The sequence below is a fragment of the Schistocerca cancellata genome, chromosome 4 (assembly GCF_023864275.1).
Source record: "Schistocerca cancellata isolate TAMUIC-IGC-003103 chromosome 4, iqSchCanc2.1, whole genome shotgun sequence".
NCBI lineage: Eukaryota > Metazoa > Arthropoda > Insecta > Orthoptera > Acrididae > Schistocerca > Schistocerca cancellata.
This window is the reverse complement of record NC_064629.1, coordinates 562313561-562335777: the sequence shown is the minus strand read 5'-3', so window position 1 is coordinate 562335777 and position 22217 is coordinate 562313561. Positions and strand designations below refer to the sequence as shown.

At 40.0% G+C, this 22217-nt stretch overlaps 2 protein-coding genes across 6 annotated transcripts in view; both read right to left on the bottom strand.

The window, feature by feature from the left end:
- LOC126185065 (dnaJ homolog subfamily C member 21-like) overlaps nt 1–22217 on the bottom strand; it is a 248681-nt gene that overhangs the window by 124746 nt on the left and 101718 nt on the right. The gene's annotated exons all lie outside the window — the stretch shown is intronic.
- The window catches only part of LOC126185066 (methyltransferase-like 26), a 78538-nt gene continuing 75940 nt past the window's right edge, over nt 19620–22217 (bottom strand). For both annotated transcript variants that reach the window (XM_049927829.1, XM_049927830.1), the window contains exon 3: nt 19620–20881. In XM_049927829.1, coding sequence (XP_049783786.1) covers nt 20242–20881 — 640 coding nt within the window. In that variant the 3' untranslated portion in view covers nt 19620–20241. The remainder of the gene's footprint in view (nt 20882–22217) is intronic.

The window sequence follows — 22217 nt, the reverse complement described above, 5'->3', positions numbered from 1 at the left end:
TAGGTTTTCCGTGATTTCCCTAAATCACTCCAGGCAAATGCCGGGATGGTTCCTCTGAAAGGGTACGGCCGACTTCCTTCCCCATCCTTCCCTAATCCGATGAGACCGATGATCACGCTGTCTGGTCTCCTTCCCCAAAACCAACCAACCATGCTGACAGATGAAGTTCACCGGGCATTCGCTATTCCCACACCCCACCATCTGATCGCCAGATTATGCACTGTGATACGTCACTCCACACAACATTTTTCAACTGTTCAAACGTCCAATGTTTACACTTCCTACACCAAGCGAGGAGTTGCTTGGCATTTACTGGCATGATGTGTGGATTATGAGCAGCTGCTCGACGATGAAATCAAAGTTTCCTTACCTCCTGCCTAACATTTATAGTACTCGCGGTGGATCCTGATGCAGTTTGGAATTCCTGTGTGATGGTCTGGATAGATATCTGCCTATGAAACATTATCACCCTCTTCAACTGTCGGTGGTCTCTGTCAGTCAACAGATGAGGTTGGCCTGTGTGCCTTTGTGCTGTACATGTCCCTTCCACTTCACTGTCACATCAGAAAACAGTGGACCTAGAGATGTTTAGGACTGTGGAAATCTCACTTAGAGACGTATGACACAAGTGACACCTAACCACCCGACCACGTTCAATGTACATGAGTACCGCGGAGTACCCCATTCTGCTCTCTCATGATGTCTAATGACTACTGTGGTTGTTGATGTGGAGTACCTGGAGGTAGGTGGCAGCACAATGCACCTAATACGAAAAATATTTGTTTTTGAGGGTGGCCGGATACTTTTGATCACATAGTGTACAACAGCAGCTAGCTCCTTGATTGCATTGAATCCAGATGCTCCCAGCAAAGTGATTTACTCAGAACCAGCCATAAAAAAATCATTGTTTCTTTCTTGTTCTCGCAAACTCTCATACTATGACTTCTTTGTTTTCATCCAAACTCTGTATATTTGTTTCTTGCAATTTCTTACTAATATAATGGAGCATTTGTAATACTGTCCTATGAAATGTAGTTGTCTCCTCTTTCGTGGATTTGTCTATGCATTTGTAGCAGTAACAGTAAATATGAAAAGATGACAAAATAATGTAATATTTAAATTTCAGTCATTGCATAGAATGTAAACAAACAGTGATATAATGAAGTCTTGTAATAAAGCAGTTAGATGTTCTCAACTATTTATCATGAAATAAATTAGAGGTACCTTTTGTATGTGATTAGAAAGACAGTATGCCATTCCCCCATAGCATTTTTTTGTAATTTAAGTACAACATATGTGATGCACTCATGAGGTACTAGTTTATTATCCTGTATATGCTTTCTCTCTCTCTAAAAAAAGGGAGGGCACTAGATGTGGCACAAACATAGACATCATGCTACTTTACAGATCAATATGTTACATGTGGCTCAAAATAACTTGGCACTCACACAGAATCACAGTCTTGTTCTCAGCCCCAGGTGTGTCAACCTTTTCGTTCCAAAGGAGTGACCACCTTAGTCTGCAGTCATCTGCTGAGCAGTTGGTTCATCCACTATCAGAGGCTGGTTAGTTATTCATTGAGTGATTATTTAACTAGGCACTCCAGTCACTTGTCAGTTGTACTGGGATGGCAGTACCTTGTCAGTGGTGTTACTAATGCAATATACGTTATGCCCTTGGTGCCTGAAAACCAAGTTGAACCTGGAATACTAGACAATGAATGCCAGTGTAATAAAATCTCAATTAATACTATAATGTTTAATACAATTCCACATTTTGCTCATCTTTACTCTTGGTGCATTTCTGTTGCCACAACTGAGTAATGAGTCTTTAAAAATGCAACTGTAAAGATCGCAGTACAGTGTGTAGATATACTATCAATACTGTACTACAGTGTTTAAAAATGCACTTTTATGCATGACTTCAATGGATACTGATACTTTACTTATGGAAAGTAGCAAAACCCAATATAAGCTAATTAATATCAAAATAATCAACTTGGTATTTCAGTTAAAGGTTTTTAACAATATGTAATAGGATAAGGGTAAGAACAGGAACAAGCACACACACACAAAAGAAAAATCTTCATGTGTGCAGTAAAATAAGAGTTTAAAACTGCACCATAATAATGACCACAAAGGATGAAACTCAATAAATGTACCAAGAACTGTTTTTTACCCGCTGATACGAAAAATCAAACTACCTTAAATGTGCACATCATAAGCTACTTATTTTACAACATTACTTACCATCCCTTGATTGGAATACAGTCATTTTTTGGTCACTGCTGTAACATACACTTCCTGCCTATGTAATCTCCAATAAGCCACCAAAGCTGTAGTCATCCTTGAAGCACTTAACGATGTCTTCTGCTGTACGTTATGCACATTCCTCAAGCATGCATACAAATTGTCAGTATGATCTCATCATTACAGACAATTCCCACAGTCAAATTCATGATTGCAAATACTGAATGCAGTCCTTGCAAAAACAATCAGCAGTCCAAATTGGCTGGATTACCATATAACGTTATCAATATTAGCAAATCCGCATCAATATCTGGGCATAGTCTGACAGTGTTGAGACAATAAACAGTAGTTGAACTGGATGTGGTAACTTCTGTGAACTACATTACTTCCCATGTTTTGGTGTGGGAACAGTCTTGCGTTGATTTTATAAAGTTCTGTTGAATAATAGTTAACATAAGACACACCTTTAAACTACATATTTCTAGTTCATTAATGAAGTTACTATAAGTGAACATAGATTTGGCCTACCTATTTACAATGAGAATTGTCACGCTCGTTGACGTACTTCACTGGGAATGCTATATAATTTCATTGCGAGGAGCATACAATCTGCTGAGTTGGAAGCAGCCTACCAGCTGTGACCACAAGCAGAGTTGCGATCACTGCAGATCAGCGCACAAATGGGTGACATGACAGCCTCCCAAATTAAAGATCACTCACAGCGACATGAGAGACACAGACACCCCAGGTGAATGATCACAAAGGTCGCCCTGAGATGAGAAGGAAGAAGGTGATGTTGACCAACTGCACAACACAAATGACAGAGGCCACCTGAGAGGACAGAATCAGATCAACTCAAATGGCAAAGTTTGACCAAATAGTGATAACTGATGAAGTAATCCACTACAAAGGATGGCTGACATAGCAGGAAGAACTGAATCTTAATATTAGCAACTTCAAAGAAGATAAAACACAATGAAGACTTAGTGGTCTTTGAGACACCATGGCGGACCATTTTGGCTACCATACTGAAAGGGAAAAGATTAGTCCCAGCTAAGGCAGGAACTTGAGAAAATACTCCAAGACATAACATTATTTACTTGCCATTTTCTTATCCTATTTTCTTTAGCTATACATGTACCACATATATAAATGAAATTCTCTTGTCTTTTCCTTAGCTATATGTATTATGAATGTGTAAAATTTGTAACAACAATCTAAAGAAATAACTTAAAATTGTAAAATAGAACTAAAGAAACTATTTGTCTCATTACATTGTGTGAACTTTCAGTTAGACACAGGTGCCTCAGTAACTTCGATTAATCATGTCACGTATGAATAGTTAGGCTCATCATGCCTTTCTAAATCTAGCAAGCACTTCACTGCTTATAGCGGACTGGAAATTCCCATACTTGGACAGTACAGTTTGCCCGCTACTTACAAATCTTGCAATAGGACAGTGAATTTCAGTGCTGAAATCAAGAGACAGTGAGAACATATTCAGTTAGATGCCTTTGATTTGTTTGGCCTTAGCATCCAAAACAATGTATTTTCAGTATCTGCTTGTGCACTAAAAGACAGTGTAACTAGCTTGCTTAAAGAATTTCCTGAACCATTTTCAGAAGGAATGGGAAAAGCTAATAATTTTGTAGTGCATGTTCCATTGAATTGCTTTAAGAGACAAAGTAGCCAGTGAACTGAAAGAATTGCAAGATCATCGTGTAATTGCTCCTATTCAAGCTAGTCAATGGGCAAGTCCTCTCGTTTTGGAACCTAAGCCTTCTGGTCACATTCGCATTTGTGTTGACTTCAAGTCTACAGTCAACCCACAGGTAGTTGACTCTTATCCGTTACCTTGCTCTGAGGAATACATGGTCAGGCTTGGTGCAGGACATTACTTTTCTAAGATAGATTTGTGTGATGCCTACTTCCAAATTCCATTGGATGAAGAATCACAGATAGTGTTTGTTGTAAATACACACTTATGACTGTTCAAGTATTTACATTTGCCTTTCGACATGCTTCCACACACAGCACTTTTCAACATTACTTGGAACAGCTGACTGCAAAAGTGCCATTTTGTTCAAACTATCTTGACAATATTGTTGCCTCAGGTCGTACGCACAGAGATACACTTTGCCTATTTGTGTACTCTTTTTCGAGTATTGTCAGAAGCAGGACTCAAGTGTCGTCTCGAAAAGTCTGACTTTTTCCAAACTGAACTACAGTACTTAGGTCATGTGATAAACAGTCAGGGTGTGCACCCCGTCCAGTATCATTTCCTTGTAATCTGTGACCTACCTGTTCCTTGCAATGTGTGTGAACTGCAGTCAGTACTAGGCAAGATGACAAACTACATTCGGTTCATACCGAATGCCACTCAGATCGCAGTCCTACTGCATCGCCTGTGTCACAAAAATGTACCATTCATGTGAATTTTTACCCTGCCAAGCCAGTAGTTTTGCAAGTTGATGATTCTTCATGCAGAACCAGCACTGTGCTTTTGCAGAGAACTGGTGCACAAGACAGACCTATTGCTTTTGCCTCAAAGTTGTTAACTCAAACTCATTGTAGTTATTTTCAAATAGAAAAAGAGGCTCTTGTTATTGTGCACGGTGTAATGAAATGCCATCACTATTTGTATGGTCACAAGTTCTTTTTAGTGACAGATCACAAGCCTTTGCAGTCCATGTTTCATCCGCCAAAGCTGGTTCCTACACACACTGCTCAATAATTGCAGCGTTGGGCTTTGTTGCTTTCACAGCATCAGTATGAAATTGTGTACAGACCTACGCAAATCATGGCAATGCTGACGCCCATCTCGCCTTCTGATTGGCTCATACCATCTCCATGACAACGAGTGCACACTGACTCTGCAGGACCATTTCAAAACACTCACTGGCTCATAGTGGTAGACTCTTTTGGCAAGTTCCCATTTGCAGTGCCTATGGCTTCTACCACATCACGTAGCACCATTCAAGCGTTGTCCTCCATATTTTGCATAGAAGTTTTGGCAGAAGTACTTGTGTTGGACAACAGATCACAGTTCACTTCACATGATTCTGAACAGTTTTGTAAACGAAATGGCATTCGTCATCTAACAAGTGCTCCGTTTCACCCCCAGTCCAACGGAGAAGCAGAATGTTTCGTATGCACTTTTAAACAACAGATGACCAAGCTTCGCACCACCCGCACACAGGAACAGGCGCTGCAACTCTTTCTCACCTCCTATCGCTCCCACCCATGAGACCGTCCATCAGCGACGTAACTTCTGCCTGGTTGCCGCCATCGACGTAACTTCTGCCTGGTTGCCACCATCGGACACTCCTACACACACTGCAGCATCCGGTGCCAATAATGGTCCGCAAGTATCGCTTTGTGCCATGCGATCTTGTTCATTGCAGGGTTTATGGCAACCGTGGGCACTGGGGAAGAGGAGTGATCCATGAACGCACTGGCTCTTTACGTACTTGATTGAAGGTCCTAATGGTTTGCAGTGTTGCCATCAGACCCCCCCCCCTCCACCCATTGTCGTTCCCATCCTCCTTACGTGACAATTGTGTGGCCAACTCCCTCTTGATAGCATGTGTTTAGGTCGCCGCTGTTGACCGGAAGGCCTCACTCATCCAGTTGGCATCTGTCAGTTCATGTCACAGGCTACTACAGTGCACAGCGACCAGATTAGTGACTATAGTGGGACTTGTAATTTACCAACAATGAGACTAAAGTTGGTAATAGCAAGATTACTGATATTGTCTGCAAGAGGATTATTACTGATGAGATTGTACAACACATGGATTCTCTTCAAGTTAAGTATCCATTCCATGTAAATAAAGAACCATATTAATCCACATGTGCATTTGTGTTGTAGAAAGAGGATACCGGCCACCCATAACAACATCCTCTTCATTGCTTCCTTGCAGTACAAGGTACTAAAAAACAAATTACATACTTTTTGCAAGAAAAGGGAAATAACTGTTGTTAATGACATGCCATATCCATTGTTCCAAATATGTGCTATTCAGTAAATATAGTTGACAGTTATTTATCTGTGTTATTTCTCTGAGATAACACTGTTTTTAAAGCAGTTAAGAATACCAGTTAATTGGTGCACAACCTGCAGATTGCCACCTTTCTTATACCCCAGGCAAATTAATAAAAATGGGGGAAATAATTTATACGCTTTTCAAACTTTAGGCAAATACTCATACTGCATGTAGTAGTGAGAAACAGAAAATTTCCCTGTCCTAGTGGGTGAGCATCCACCTATCCCACCCCTTAATTCAATTTTTTCAACCTTATTTTTCTGTTTTTATGAAAAACAGTTCATCTTATGAAGACATCTATTATGACAAAAAGTATTTCTAGTGAAGTTCTGCTCAAAGAAATTCATATGCATGTTTTAACTAAGATAAACACTTTAACGTTAAAGGAGACCACTCATTGAAAAGCGGAAGTACTGAGTTGTCGGTGGGCACAAACAAAAGAAAGAAAACTTGCTTGCTTTCAGATTTATCCTTTGACGAGACGAGCTAGACTAACAAAAACAAAAACACAACCTCTCTCTCTCTCTATGCCCCTACATGGTGCCAGCTAGACTGACTGTGTCAGTGCTATTGGCAGGTGGACTGATTGTGGTGGGGTAGTGTCAAGTGGGGTGGGTGGAGGGAGAGGGACGTAGGAGGAGTGAGATGGACTGGGAATGCGTAGCTAGCGACTCAGATGGAGATGACCAGTTTCCTGGCTAGGAATGTGGAAGGGAGCGGTGGCAGGTATATGGGCTGGCATGTTTATAGCAAACAACAGGAAGGGGCACATGCTGAAGGTGACTTAACTTGGTGGGAGTGACAGGGTGGAGGGCACAGAAACTGTTGGGTGGGACATGTGGGGACTGCAGGTTACTGTAGGTTGAGGCCTGGATAATTTCAGAAACAGAGGATATGTTGTAAGGATCCATATGACCTGGGTTGTGAAGTAGTCATTAAAATAAAGCTTTTTATTTTCAGCTGCATGTTGTGCCACAATGGTGGTCTATTTGTTTTCAGCCACAGTTTGCAGGTGGACATTCATCCTGGTGGACAACTGGTTGGTAATCATAGCAGTGATTGCACCAGGGCTGTTATATGATTGCTGCTTTCACAGGTGGTCCGGCCTCTGATGGAATAGGATAAGCCTGTGACAGGACTAGAGTAGTAGGTGCTGAGTTTTTGCTACATGGACATGATCCCTGTGGCAAGTGGTTCGGAATGGGAGTGGCATAGAGATAGACTAGGATGATGTGTAGGTTGCGTGGGCGATGAAACACCAGTTTAGAAAGGGTGAAGGATCTTGGGTATGACATCCCTCTTTTAGGGCAGGAAGAGAGAAAAAGCCCTGGTGAGCAATATGGTTCACTTGTTTCAGTCTGGAGTGGTAGTGGGTGAAGAGGGGGCACTCCTTTTAGCCGATTTGTAGGGGTGGTGGGAGGAATTGGGTTGTGTGAGGATGTGGCATTGGAAATTTGTTTGTGGACTAGATTTGGGGGAGGTTGCTGTCTGTGAAGGCCTTTGTGGGCCCTTCAGGATACAGGGCAAGGGATTTCTCCTCAGTGCAGATATTTTGTCCAAAGGGGGCTAGGCTGTACATGGGGGGTTATCATTCATTGATTTTCTGCAATAAATCATGCAGTGAAATTGGCATTTCTTTGAAGAATCTAGAAAATTGCATTCTTCTCGCAAAGCAACATCAAAGTTCGTACCAAGAGGGTGGGACCCTTTTCAAACAGAGGGCAGGTTTGACACTAATTTAGCATAGCAGTCTTGATGATAACAGTCCTCTGCAGCTACTAAATACAAAATATTGTTAATGTGTTCAGCAACGTTTCTACAAAAATCATAATCACATTTCTCTGCTTTTTCAGGCAGTGTGTGTTCCAGAGTTAACTGTATCATTGTCATTGCTATCTTAGTGAAACTCTTGTGAGTGGGATTCATTGATCAGGAAAAGTGCCTAACATCAGTCAGATGTGTGCCCAAAGATGTTGCTGAGGTCTCCCGTCACAGCACTGTTTTGCAGGAGAGACATCAGACAGACATTGGAATCCAGGAGCAGCATCATGGTTGCTGCAACAAATAAACTGCAATGGTGCTACCTTTTTGTTTGGTCATCAATCTACTTAGTTATAGATATGAGATGACAGTGTAAACTTTCACACGAGGCCCCCTCCCAAAAGTCTAGACATGGCACTCACCAGCTGTACTCAATGAAGTAAACTGTCCATAACTATCTCTCACTCACCTCATTTACATTCACAATAGCTATGGCTTAAGTTACGCAATCACAAGTCAGTGCCCCATACTAGACATTTTGGTTTCAATCACAGAGATTTTGTCATTAATATTATCTTGTTAAATACACAGAAGCAGAGTCTCAATTCTTGCCCAGGTCCTACTAAAATGATGGATGTATCGCATCAGAAGAATGCAATTGTCACAACCTTTACTCATGGAGCACAAACCAGGAAACATAGCCGTATGATTTGTTATATTACTTTGAACTGTATTCATCTAAGACAAAACAGTTACTTCATTCTTCTAAGTGTACATTCAATCATTTGATGACCTCTGATAAATAAATTTATGTCATCGTTCTATGCACCTGATAAAACAAATTCACTGTCTTGGCCACGACCCATCTCACCATCTGTATCTCTCTCATGGTAATGTTACTGGAAACTTATTACCTATAGACACATTGTCGATGAAGAAAAAAATACAACATAACTGACTGCTTTTGCATAAATGCAAAAATGTGCATGGAAATTGGAAGTGTTTCTGAGATGATCTCTTCACTGACAAACTGTTGCTCACTTGAAAGTCGTGCATCAACATGGAGATCTGTCTTGACACTGATTCACAGTGATTTTGCACAAATTGTTGATCCTCTGCAAGCCTTCCTGCACTTCACTGCAGTTTTCCAGCTTCTCCTCAGCCTCCATACAGACAACAGCCTCACACAGCACCGAAGCTCCAGTTACGCAGTATTTCATTCTTTTGCAGTTATGTGGAATTCCCATTTTTGTTTAACTTGTTTTATGTAGTATATTTTCCACCTTCATTTGCAATCTAAGGAATTGAAAATCCATCATTCTAGCAGAAACAGCTGTGTCACGTATGCCAGCTGAAGAAAATCAGGAGAGGAAAGCAGGTACATGAAAATAAATAACAGCCAATTGCATCACTTTAGCTTTGCAAACACATAAATCAACATGGCAGCTGCTTGGTTTGCATTATTTTTAATGTGATTTGTTGTGCTTTATTGTCGGTGACTGTCATGTCACCTACTAAACATAGCACTAAATTCAGATAACCTTTATTAAATAATAAACATTCCCTGATAAGTATTTTGTTGCCTATTATCTACATATATCATACAAAAGTACAAAAATGGAAAGGGGATCCTATACGTAACTAGTAAAACTTAAAAAAGTAATTTCCTGCCTTTTACATTTTCCAGCAGTTTACGCCATGTTTTTTTGAGCTCCTGGAAAAGTGTAAAAGCGGGGTTTTACTATATTTACCTTGGTCTTATCCGTAGGAGGAAGGTCACTGAAAGTGCAACCGCTTTGCCTGGTCTTGTCGTTTTCTGTTGCTGATTCCCTGATTAGTGTCCAGCAGCAATCGGCTAACATTGATGAACTCCACTTTTCCTGGTATCTCATTTCTATGTCCAAACTTTTATGGTGGAAGCGTTCTCCATGCTCGTTGGTTACAGCACCGCAGTTGTCAAGAAAGAAGTCCATTTGGTAATCTAAGAAACATAAATTTAAGGACACATTCACTCCAGCCTACTGCAGCAGTGCAGAAGATTTGCCACAAGATCCTTGTAGTTTTCTACCCTCTTATTTCCTAGTTTGTTGGCACCTGAGCAAAGGCATCCCGTGGTAACTTTTCATCAACTGCCAGGATTGTGTTGAAATGCCTATGTTTGTACGGTTTGCATATTTGGGGACCCACAAAAATCCTGTCTTTTATCTTCACCTCATTAAGAAATGGAAATTTATCATGCAAATAGACAAATGCTTCATCATTGTCCATGGCCTTATCAAAGTTTTCATAAGGCCCAATTTTATTTGAAGAGCAAGGAGAATTATGTCCTTGGATTTGACAAGTGCTTCATGCATAACATTGTGAGATCCTGTTTCAAGTGATTGACACTTAGGCCAATCGTTTTATAGTGAAGTGCTTTGGTGCAGGTATCCTAGAGATGCAGAAAGCAACAGAACTTGGTGTACCCTTGTTGCTGCCCAAGTAATATGTCTATGACTTTCAGATCCCTAGAAATCTGCCAATTAAACTTGTCACAGTTCAATAGTAATAACAATTTTTTCATGTTATCATATGTTTCTTTCATGTATGGTGCATAACCAATTGGAATCCATGGTAACACACTGCCATAATGCAGCAGCATACACTTGAGACGTTCTTTGGAGGAGTCGATGAGCAACCTCCACTGGTCACTTTTATAGTCAAATGCCCATACCTGTCATTAGTCTGTGTACATCACTCCAAAATACCAAGTTCTTTTCACTTTCGAAAAACTGAACGAACTGCATATGGTGGTTATGGAATGCAGTCGCATTTAACATCTTACCAATACGATTCCACTGTTGTCTTGACACCAAAAGTTCAGCTTTACCTTTCGGCTATTCCAGATCTCTCACTTGAGTGAAAAGTAATACAGAGCTGTTTGTAAACACATGTGAGAGTGAAAGGGACCAAATATACTAAATCTGTCTAGAATGTAGTATGAATAGTTAATAAAGTAAACTCTATAGTTAACAAAGTTGTTAGCAGTAGCAACAATAAATTTGTGTGATACATTGTCATTCAAATAAATTAGTTATTATTATTTATAATTGTAAATAAGTGTTGTGATTACTAGAAATAATGTATAGATTAATAAACACTAAAAAAAGTACCTGTTTAAGTCAAATATGAAAATATTTTATGTGGGGTCAAAATGACACCTTTTGCCGTTTTAGGATTGTCAGAAACTCCACCGTTCTAGTGTTAAGTTCACAGCATTATTTTCTGAATCTCTGAACACTCACTGTTGCACAAAAATCAGGGTCTTTCACTACTACAATCAGATCAGACAGGAAGAGGCAGTCTGTCTCTGTGAGGCACTGGTCGCATGGCCTTAGGTATGTTAGCATGCAGGGTGTCCCAGCTATCTTGTCCACCCAAAATATCTCTGGAACAATAACAGCTATTGATAAACGACTTTCACCGGTATCAATGTAGGGCTGGGGCCCATGAATGTACATATTTGGAAACATTCTAAAACGAAAGCATATGTGTTTTTTAACACAAACTTATGTTTTTTTTAAATGGACGTCCTATATTTTTTCTTCAGCAATCCATAGCATGACAAAGCACATACACAATGGCATTGATTGCGTCGCAATATTCCCATTACATCCCGAGATATTGAGACGCGAAGTTGACGCTTGAAACACCCGACATGTGCTGCTAGCGCACGTCCTGAGGCTCAGGCACGAACCCCATGCTGCCCGTAATCGCGATGTGATTGACATGTGTAATCACACCTCCGTACTTATCAAGAGGTCCGAAACGAATAATACGGTCTGCTGCCATCAACTCTCGTAAGCACATAATGGTTTCCGTCTTGCACATTTTACGTATCTATGTACACAATATGAACCAGTACCGATCAGTGTACACCCATCAGGTTGTCTTATTTATCCTGCACACCCAAAATAAGGTTTATCTAATGCGTTATATGACCCATGGTGCCTGTCGCGCAGGGCCTGGCTCTACCTAGTCAAGTGTCCAACGTAGTTCCCACTACTGCCACAGTTACCACTTCGCCTTGTTTATGATTTGCGACCCATGCAAACTCCTGTACTCCACCACCCTCCAAGCATCCCATTTGTTGTTGCTTTGGCGTGCAGTACACCGCTTGCCAGTGTAGTGGTGCATCACAGTAATCTATTGACGACACAGAGGTAGTACACATTGTGAATAAACGTTGTGTTGTGGAACTTATACTGTACAGTATAATGTACACACATGAAGATATGGTAGAAATGCTGCTGATCTATGGAGAATGTAAGTTGACGGGAAATACGTTATGAGATTGCTTGTTTGTTGATAGTACTGTTAGTGAACATTATGATTATTAAATTATGTCTGTTTTCTACCCTACTCTACATACCTGTACTGTACCCTGTTGTAGGTGGACAAAATGCTGTTCAGGCGGAACGACTGTACAGAAGACGATTCCCTGACAAGCCATCGCCTTCGCGCCGGATGTTTGGTCATCTCACATCTCGTCTATGTGAAACGGGAAGCTTAAATCCAAGACCTCGACATCGTCCTAGAACACCCACAGATAAATGTGCTGAAGTTGCTGTGCTCGCTACCATAGCTGTGAATCCTCAAATCAGCACACGTCAAATTGAACGTGAAGTTGGTGTGTCGAAATCAAGTGCACAGCGTATTCTTAAACGTCATAAATTTCATCCTTACCATGTTCATTTACACCAGGATCTTCATGGAAATGACTTCCGCAATAGGGTAACATTTTGTCGGTGGGCTCAGCAAAAACTTCTGACTAATCCAAATTTTTTTGCAGATGTTCTCTTTACCGATGAGGCATCATTCTCCAACAAAGGAATTGTCAATATGAGGAATATGCATTATTGGTCTGCAGACAATCCAAAATGGCTCCGTCAGGTAGAGCATCAACGTCCGTGGAAAGTTAATGTTTGGTGTGGGATTATTGGAGATACCATTATCGGACCTTTCTTTATAAATGGCAGACAATACTCCAGATTTATACAACACAGTCTTCCTGTTCTCTTGGACACCGTACCTCTGAACCGGAGAATGGTCATGTGGTATCAGCATGACGGATGCCCTGCACATAACGCCTTACGAGTCGACGACTTCTGAACCGTAAGTTCCCTAGTAGGTGGATTGGACGGGGTGGCCCAGTTAGGTGGCCTGCCCGATCTCCGGACCATACACCGCTGGATTATTTTTTTTGGGGAGCAGTGAAGGATGTTGTTTACCAACATGAACCAACAACACCAGAGGACCTGAAGCAACGCATTATTGATGCTTGTACAGCGATCAAAGAGGAAACAGTAGCACGAAGTAGGGCATCCTTCATCCGCAGAGTGAACCTATGCATGCAAGCCAATGGGCATCACTTTGAGCATGAGATGTGAACGCTATGTTTAGTATGTAGTGCTGGTATCACAGTGGAAGTTTCTACAAAGGGCCATTTTACCCACTGATGTTAAGAAACATTTGTTTGCAACAATTTGTCATTTAACGCATTAGATAAACATAACATTGACAATTATGTGATAATAAAACTAATTGGTTAAACATGTTTACATTCATCTTCTATGTCCTACCTGAACTTCCCAAATCAAAACATTTTTACCTAAACAACGGTAAAACTTTTAGTCCACTTGCTCATTTCACTACAACCATCAACATGAATTTTACTATTACGAGTGAATGATTAACTGTCACTTGCGCTAGATCTACAGTAAAGTAAAGTTTTTAACGTTGAACGGCATTACCTTTTTAGTAACGGATTAATGATAAGCGAAGTTAACTTTGTGAGTAACATTGCGGTACACAGATATGTTACAGAACCGCATCACCCCTAGCCTATGGGATAAATACCTGCTGGAATGTACGACATTAATGCAGGATGGCAGCAGACCGTATAATTCGTTTCAGACCTCTTGATAAGTATGGAAGTGTGATTACGCATGTCAATCACATCGCGATTACGGGCAGCATGGGGTTCATGCCTGAGCCTCAGGACGTGCGCTAGCAGCGCATGTCGGGTGTTTCAAGCGTCAACTTCGCGTCTCAATATTTCGGGATGTAATGGGAATGTTGCGATGCAATCAACGCCATTGTGTATGTGCTTTGTCATGTTATGGATTGCTGAAGAAAAAATATAGGAGGCCCATTTAAAAAAAACAACATAAGTTTGTGTTAAAAAACACATATGCTTTCGTTTTAGAATGTTTCCAAATATGTACATTCATGGTCCCCAGCCCTACATTGATACCGGTGAAAGTCGTTTTCCAATGGCTGTTATTGTTCCAGAGATATTTTGGGTGGACAAGATAGCTGGGACACCCTGTATGTCAAGGAAGACTTTTTCTTCTTGGAAATAGCACGCAGTACTGGAGTTATCATACAAAGTAATAGTCACTCACATTCACATGGTTTGATGGTTCTTGCCAAATCATGGGTATAGCAAAGCACATGGAAGATCTATTACAATTCAACCATGAATGAAGATTACAGACACAAGACATGCCATATACAGTGATCAACCAGAACATCGTGACCACTGGGCTACTATTGATATAGACTCATTCAGGCGACAGCAGAATCACCTGTTGATGAATGACTGCTAGTCAGGCACACGCACGGTGTATGCAGCATCAGTGAATCTGCTGTCCATGTGTAGAATGGGGAAGGGATGTAATCTATCTGAGTTTGACTGTGAGGACATGTTGCATATCTATGTTCCCACTGTGAATTTGTACAGCTGCCGTCATTTTACTGGCATTGTCAGTTGTGATGCTTACAACTTTGTTTTTAATGTTCCATTGAAATGACCGGTTACAGCAATATATGCCTCACTATTGAGTGAGGTCCAAATATCGGTCGTTAAAGAAACACAAGTAGAGTCTTCCACGGCCAAGTTTACAACCTCTTTCTGTTTATGGTAATCGTCCTCAATCATGAGCACAACTTTTTTCGATTTGGTATCGAGTATTGTGGGTCCAACAGTGGAACAAAATGTTGAAAACCAGTGTCCTCGACGATTAAAAGCGGTTGAAAATCGTCTGTTACCATGGCCACTAGTGCTTCATCTAGCTGTTGTTGCCGTTTACTTCCCTCTATGAAGAGAAATGCAAGATTTAGATCAGTGCTCCTGCAAGGGGATACGTTATGCTTGACAACTAGTCCAATAAAATTACATATCGTATCATGCAAAAGCTGGGATAGTATAGGTTTGATTTTGGGGTATGTTGTATGTTATTGGAGTACAATTAAAAAAATCAATGTTTTTTAAGCGTGGCGGACCGCTTCGGACACTATCTGAACTGTTGCATGGAATTCACCTTTTGTACCATACGTGCCTAGATATTTTGTCTGCCTCGCACTATTGGAAGAATGAGCCTCTGTATCCATGGATGTCACTGTTTTATTACTCAATAAATTGTGCAGTTTAAAATGTCAAATCATGCCCGTTGTATTTTTTGATACATTACGGAAATTTTTACTACAAATGTTGCAAGTAACGTTATCTCCATCCCCCGTAAAGTATTGCCAGCACCATGATGTTCGTTTTCGAGTGTCCATATTGATTTGAATAACAACTTTACTCCAATGAAACCTGAGAAACACTAGTTATGAGCACAGCGAGCAGCGAGCGTGTTTGTCTAGTGGCGGCATTCAATTCATAAACCAACAGCGTCGCGGTGTATGTTGTCGCAGCCAACTGGCACGCAGCAGCACACACTGCCGAGTCGTTTCCCGTGAGCTTCTTGAGAAATGCTTGAGAACTAGAGGCTCGAGGAATTCTCGGTGCGCTCGAGTCGCTGCGCCTCGCCATCCCATCACTGCTGAGGAACATTCATGTGGGCATCAACAGGTCCAATGGAGCTTGTGCAAGGCATCATGATGGCCAAGGAGTATCGCACACTGGTTGCAGACTACATACATTCCTTCATGACAATCATATTTCTCGATGGCAGTGACATTTTTCAACAAGATAATGTGCCATGTCACGCAGCCAAGAGTGTGATGGAGTGGTTCAAGGAACACAGTGACGAGTTCCAATTGATGACAAGGCAAACTGACCGCCTGTCAGGATCAGATGGCTTTTATCAAAGCTGTGTTGCACGAGATGATGGAGGTGTAAGATGAAAATAAATTAATTGATGCAAAGTATACAATTGCAAATGTTTTCTATTAGATGAGGAGTCATTTCTGGAATAAGTTCTACAATTATAGTTCATGTTTCAGACATAAAACATACAAATGTTTTCAAATGCAAACAAAATGGTTGTATTCTTGTTTATTCCACCTCCACCGCAACAAAACGTGTGCTGTGACAAGTGAAAACTGGGCACAAATTAATGTCACTCTTACATCCCTACAGCAAAAAAATTGCACTATTTCTGTATTGATTTGGTCATGGCAACTTGCATGGTTAACAGTGAGGTGTGCAGCTTATTATTAATTTCTCAAATTTATTTTACTACTTAATCACCATTTGGAGATTGCACTTCATCCCCATGTCATTTTTTCTGGTATTTTTGTTACACACTTGATAACACCTCGAAAGTATGGATATGACAACTTAATTGTTAGACATTCTCTGACTAGATCATCATATATATTATTTCTCAAGTCAACATCACTTTTTCTCAACACACTAATTGTAAAGGGATGAGCGAGGTATCGTTAGAGAGGCTGATTAACCAGCTTCTGACACTGTGTACTGATATTGCGCTAAAACTTACTGTTTGTAGAAAATTTTATCATAAAAGAGATTTAACTATCATAGGCAAAAGGTCATGATGGATGCTCAGCTTCGTACCTACATTTTATGAAGCTAACTTATTAATCACGAATAAGAGAATCCCCTTTCATATTATCTTATCACAAATAGCATTCTGTTTTACAGTACTTACTAACTGGTTAATTTGTATACAGCATCCTTATAGATAATAACCGTGACCACTGTGGTAGTCCATTATATCTACATCTACATAAATACTCCACAAGCCACCGTACAGTGCACAGCGGAGGGCACCCTGTACCACTGATTGAGAGGTGCAATAGTCTTCCTAGGCCCTTTTTTTATGTTTCTTGCAATATCTGTATGCAAGTTTTAGCGGCGTAACCCCCACATGAATGACCGCACATTTTACCACAGTTCTAAGTAAGCTACAATAAATTTTTACACCTAACACTGCAGAGGCTACTGTTTATATTTAGTATGGGATATGTCTGGTGCACCCAGATACTTGTTTACTTCCTTGTGCTCTCATATGAGATCTACAGATGGTGCACTGGTCTAGGATTACCCTACATATTTGGCAGTAGGATTTCATTGAATTTCTTGCTATTGTTGTGTAGGCTTTTACACTCCTTCCTGAGCACTTTGTAAAGTCATGAGCTTCATCATCTGCAAGACAGTCCTCGGGTGCACAGTTTGTATCAAATCAAAGTGTGTCTAATGCCATGACAAAATCAAGTAACACATGTATGCGGAAGCCTTTGTGGCTAAATGCTGCATGGCAGCTACTGCCAGCCTGATGAATGATTGGGAGATGAAGTTGTCTTTGAAGCTGAACAGAAAGTTCACCCAGATTTGTTCTAACTTACTGTGACGTTACGTGTGTCACATCAGACAATATCTATAGAAAATCTTTTCCACATTCAGTATCCAAATGAAATGAGATAATGATCAAACGATATCGTGCATATTTTGCTTCCATACACTGTTACATTTCAGATAAATGCTTCCTAAAACTTAAATTAGATGTACATGTATTTCTTTTTTAGGAAAGTTATTCATACTATTGATAGTTATATTTTAAATGTTCTTCACTTTTCCCAACATTATTTATCTTCTTGTTCAAATAGGAAATTTCATCTACTCCTTTTGAACATCTGATTTCCTAACTTAATCCTTGCAGCAACATCTGACTTAATGCGGCTATACTCAGTTACCTTTTTTCATTTTTTTCCATGTCCATTTCATAACCTGTTTTCATGACACTATCCATCCTGCTCAACTAATCTTCCAAGTGCTGCACCGTTTTTGACAGAATTACAATTTCATCTGCAAATCTCAGTTGTTTTTCTTATCCTTAAACTTTAATTCCCTTTCTAAATTCCTCCTTGGTTTCTTTTTGGGGCGGTAGTAATCAATCTCATCTTACTTCCATCTCAATTATTGTATCCCTTTTGTGAACTTCAACTCGTAACTGCAGTCTGATTAAAGATCTGCAGTCTGATGTTTGTAGATAACCTTTGATACCTTTTTACACCGACCACTTCAAAAAATTCTAAAGAGTGCATTCCAGCCAACACTGTAAATGGCTTTCCTTTTTGTACATCTGCAAGTGCTGTGAAATGTAGGTTTGAATTTTATCAACCTATCTTCTAAGTTTGTCATAGTGTCAGTACCACTCTATACACTCTTACGATTCTCCAGAACACAAAGTTATCTTCTGTCAGTCTATATATCCTTCTGATGATATACAAACATGATGGTAGTTCAATAGCGCTCCTATCTCTCAACACTGACCTTTGGTATTGGTAACATATTTTTTCTAACAAAGAGATAGAGGGGCTGGCCAGTACTTACCTCAGCTCAGTACAGCTGATAGATACACGAAAAACAGAACCGAAAATTTACGTTCCTAGCTTTTGGAACAAATGTTCCTTCATCAGGGAGGAGAGAGGGGAAAGAAAGGGAAGAAGGGAAAGTAGATTCAGTTACTCACAACCCAGGTTATGAAGCAACAGGGAAAGGAAAACAGGGAGGGTAGCAAGGATGGAGGCATGGTTGTCAGAGGGAAGCCAAAGATATACTACTGACAGTAGAATATCTTTGGCTTCCCTCTGACAACCATGCCTCCATCCTTGCTACCCTCCCTGTTTTCCTTTCCCTGTTGCTTCATAACCTGGGTTGTGAGTAACTGAATCTACTTTCCCTTCTTCCCTTTCTTTCCCCTCTCTCCTCCCTGATGAAGGAACATTTGTTCCGAAAGCTAGGAACGTAAATTTTCAGTTCTGTTTTTTGTGTATCTATCGGCTGTACTGAGCTGAGGTAAGTACTGGCCAGCCCCTCTATCTCTTTGTTAGTATTTGTTTCACATCTTTATATGATATTTTCCATTAATCATTAACATATTTTTCTTTAAGTCTGGGGGTATTTGACATATCTTGTATACCCTTATTATCAGGTGTAACAGTTTTTTAATTTTTCTCATAAGGATATTAATAATTCTGATGGAATGTCATCAATTCCATGTGCCTTTCAACTTCTTTCAATCCTTCATCAGATTCTTCCCATAGTATTGCATCACTCATCTCCTTTTCATCCAGTTCATCTTCTCTATTGACAATAGTTAGCCTGTTTCTTTCCTTTAAATAACCCTTCTGCATCTTTTATCCACCTTGCTGAGTCTCTTCAGTTTGTTAGTACCAGCTTGCCATATGATATCTGATATTTTGTGAAATACTAATGTGCATGCAGAGTCAAAAATTGAGGTAAATGTAGGCTGAAAGTAATGAAATCTTACAGTCACAATAAAGACATTTATTTGAGATCAAAGGATACAGTTTCATTTGAACATTCAGAAATTTCATAGTTAGACTCAAAGAATGCAAATATCTGAAAAACTTTTCCTGTGGGCTACACAGAGTTTATGCAGTTCATTATTTGATTCTTTATCAGTGGGATTTGAGTACATTGTGTCTGGAAGATGTATCGGAAGTATCATGACAGTTTCTCTTATGGATTTTAAGTTTCAGGTCAATATCCGCTACTGAATGACAAAGTTGAAAGTTTTGCTTTTTCTACTTTGCTCAGACATTTACAGATGGCTTCACAAAACCAAATGAAAACCTGCAGTTATAGTATCTGCATAAATTATATAGTACCTGTATAAAGCACAAATATTTCTATTATTTCACAATTTTAAACAATCAATCAAACATAGAACACAAACCATTAACCATACATGCAACAGGACAATCTTATTTTAAGAACACAACATTCTACTAAGTGTCAGCTAATACTGTTACACAGGAACAACTCTGGCATTGTTAACAACCAAACTGACATTTAACATCTTATTTATTAATACTGAAATAAATGTGGAACAAATTTTGTTAATGAAAAGCACTCTCCAATGAAATTACTTTTTCTTCCACACAAGCATGTGATTATTAGCTGGCATATCGTGTGCTGCTATTAGTGCCAAACCATATTTAAATCCCAATACATTCAGATCTTCTACGTCTCTTAGGCCCCATGCAGGATTCTCTTGTCTTAATCTCTGATTAAAGCTAACATTAGACTCTGGAGTTATAACTCCATTAAATGCAAAAGGCCCATACAGGAATAATAGACCACCAGGTTTCAGAACTTTCTGTACATTCTTGAATAGGTGTTCAGTGCATTCACTTTCAGTTGTGTGGATCATATTGATGTTGATAACAAAAGACACAGAATTTTCTGTGAATGCTCCAAAGGCCCAGAATCTATATGGAGTACGTATATCGATTACAATTGGGTCACGCACATTGCGGACACCACTCTCAGAAATGTATGCTCCAATACTTCTTATGTAGCTTTCTTCAAATTCAGATGGTTGAAACTGCACATCTGGAAAATATTGGGCAAAATACACAATGTGTTGGCCTGTTCCTGAGGCTATTTCCAGTACTGTCAGAGCTTCTTCCTTTGCTTTGTTGTTAAAAATGTACTGCATTAACACCTCGAGAATTGGTTCTTTGTTGCGTTCAGCTGCAGGGCTGTGCAATTTATGTCCAACACTGTAAAACAGAAATAATAATATGGCAATTTAATAAGTTTACACCTGACAAAACACCAGTTCACACACACACACACACACACACACACACACACACACACACACACACACACACACAGAGAGAGAGAGAGAGAGAGAGAGAGAGAGAGAGAGAGAGAGAGAGAGAGAGGTATCAATGGCAGTTCAGCTGACACACAGGATGCCTAGCTAAGATGTGTTACAAAATCATTGCCAGTATCTAAAGGATTTAAAAAATGACTTTACTGTGAACTTTTATAATGTTCTTTCTTCAAACTGTGAAACTGCTCGAGGATGAGGCACACGGATGCAAACAGCAGCCTCAAATTGAAACCAATGGGATCTAAGTGCACTATCCACATTTTGAATGTTCCACTGCCCACACAAGAGACAACAGTAAGTCATGGACATCATACTGTGCAGCAAGCATTAAAAAATGCCATGAGTTCCATACACAGTTACAGGCCTGTCTATATTTTGTGTGATTTCTGACCTTACAATCATGACATTTAGTCTGTCCACAGCATAGAGAATGAGCGAATTATGGATGGTGCCGTAATTTTGATGCATGCTTGGGAAACGAGTGGGATCATATCACTCTGAAACACCATGCAGCTCCTTACTGTCATGTGTATGTGTGTGTGTAAGGTGTTGTCTAGAGGAGGCCTACAACTTTGTCAGTATTGTGGAGAGATTTACTAGCAGTAGTCCAATCATCTTCGTTTATGCATCATGCATATGATGTTTTATTGATAACTGGCAGTTTTCTGCAGGTCCTTATGCCACAAAGTTAAGTCTGTGTCATACTAAGACACTAAGTCACATGTTTACTGAGAAAATTCTGCTGTCCACCCTTTCTGGATGGATAATGCAGTATCGGCAGCTGTCTGGTTGTCGTCAGTTACGCAGGTATGTTTCCTACAGCCACCATTGTGGTGCGAGGGTGGTGTGATGAATGATTATGCCACTCTCAATGACATGCAAGCATCATCTCTCTGGAGCTCCAGTGGCAGGTGCACTTAAGTTCGAACATCCATGCACTGACCCCATTTTGTGTGTTTGCCAGTTGAATAACATACGCAGACTTTCATAGTGGCCAAGGCTCATGATCTATGAATAGTAATTTTATTGAAGATTGACTGTTTTGACCACCTGTGGTATTTGTGTATGTTTCAACATTCAAAGTTACTGTTAACGACTGATGCTGTAACTACAACAACGAAGTTACATATTACTTTTGCCATTTGATATCAGATGTAGAGTTAATTAGTATCTGAATTCTCTTTTCATGAATGCCATCTGTTCCTCACTCGTTTCCA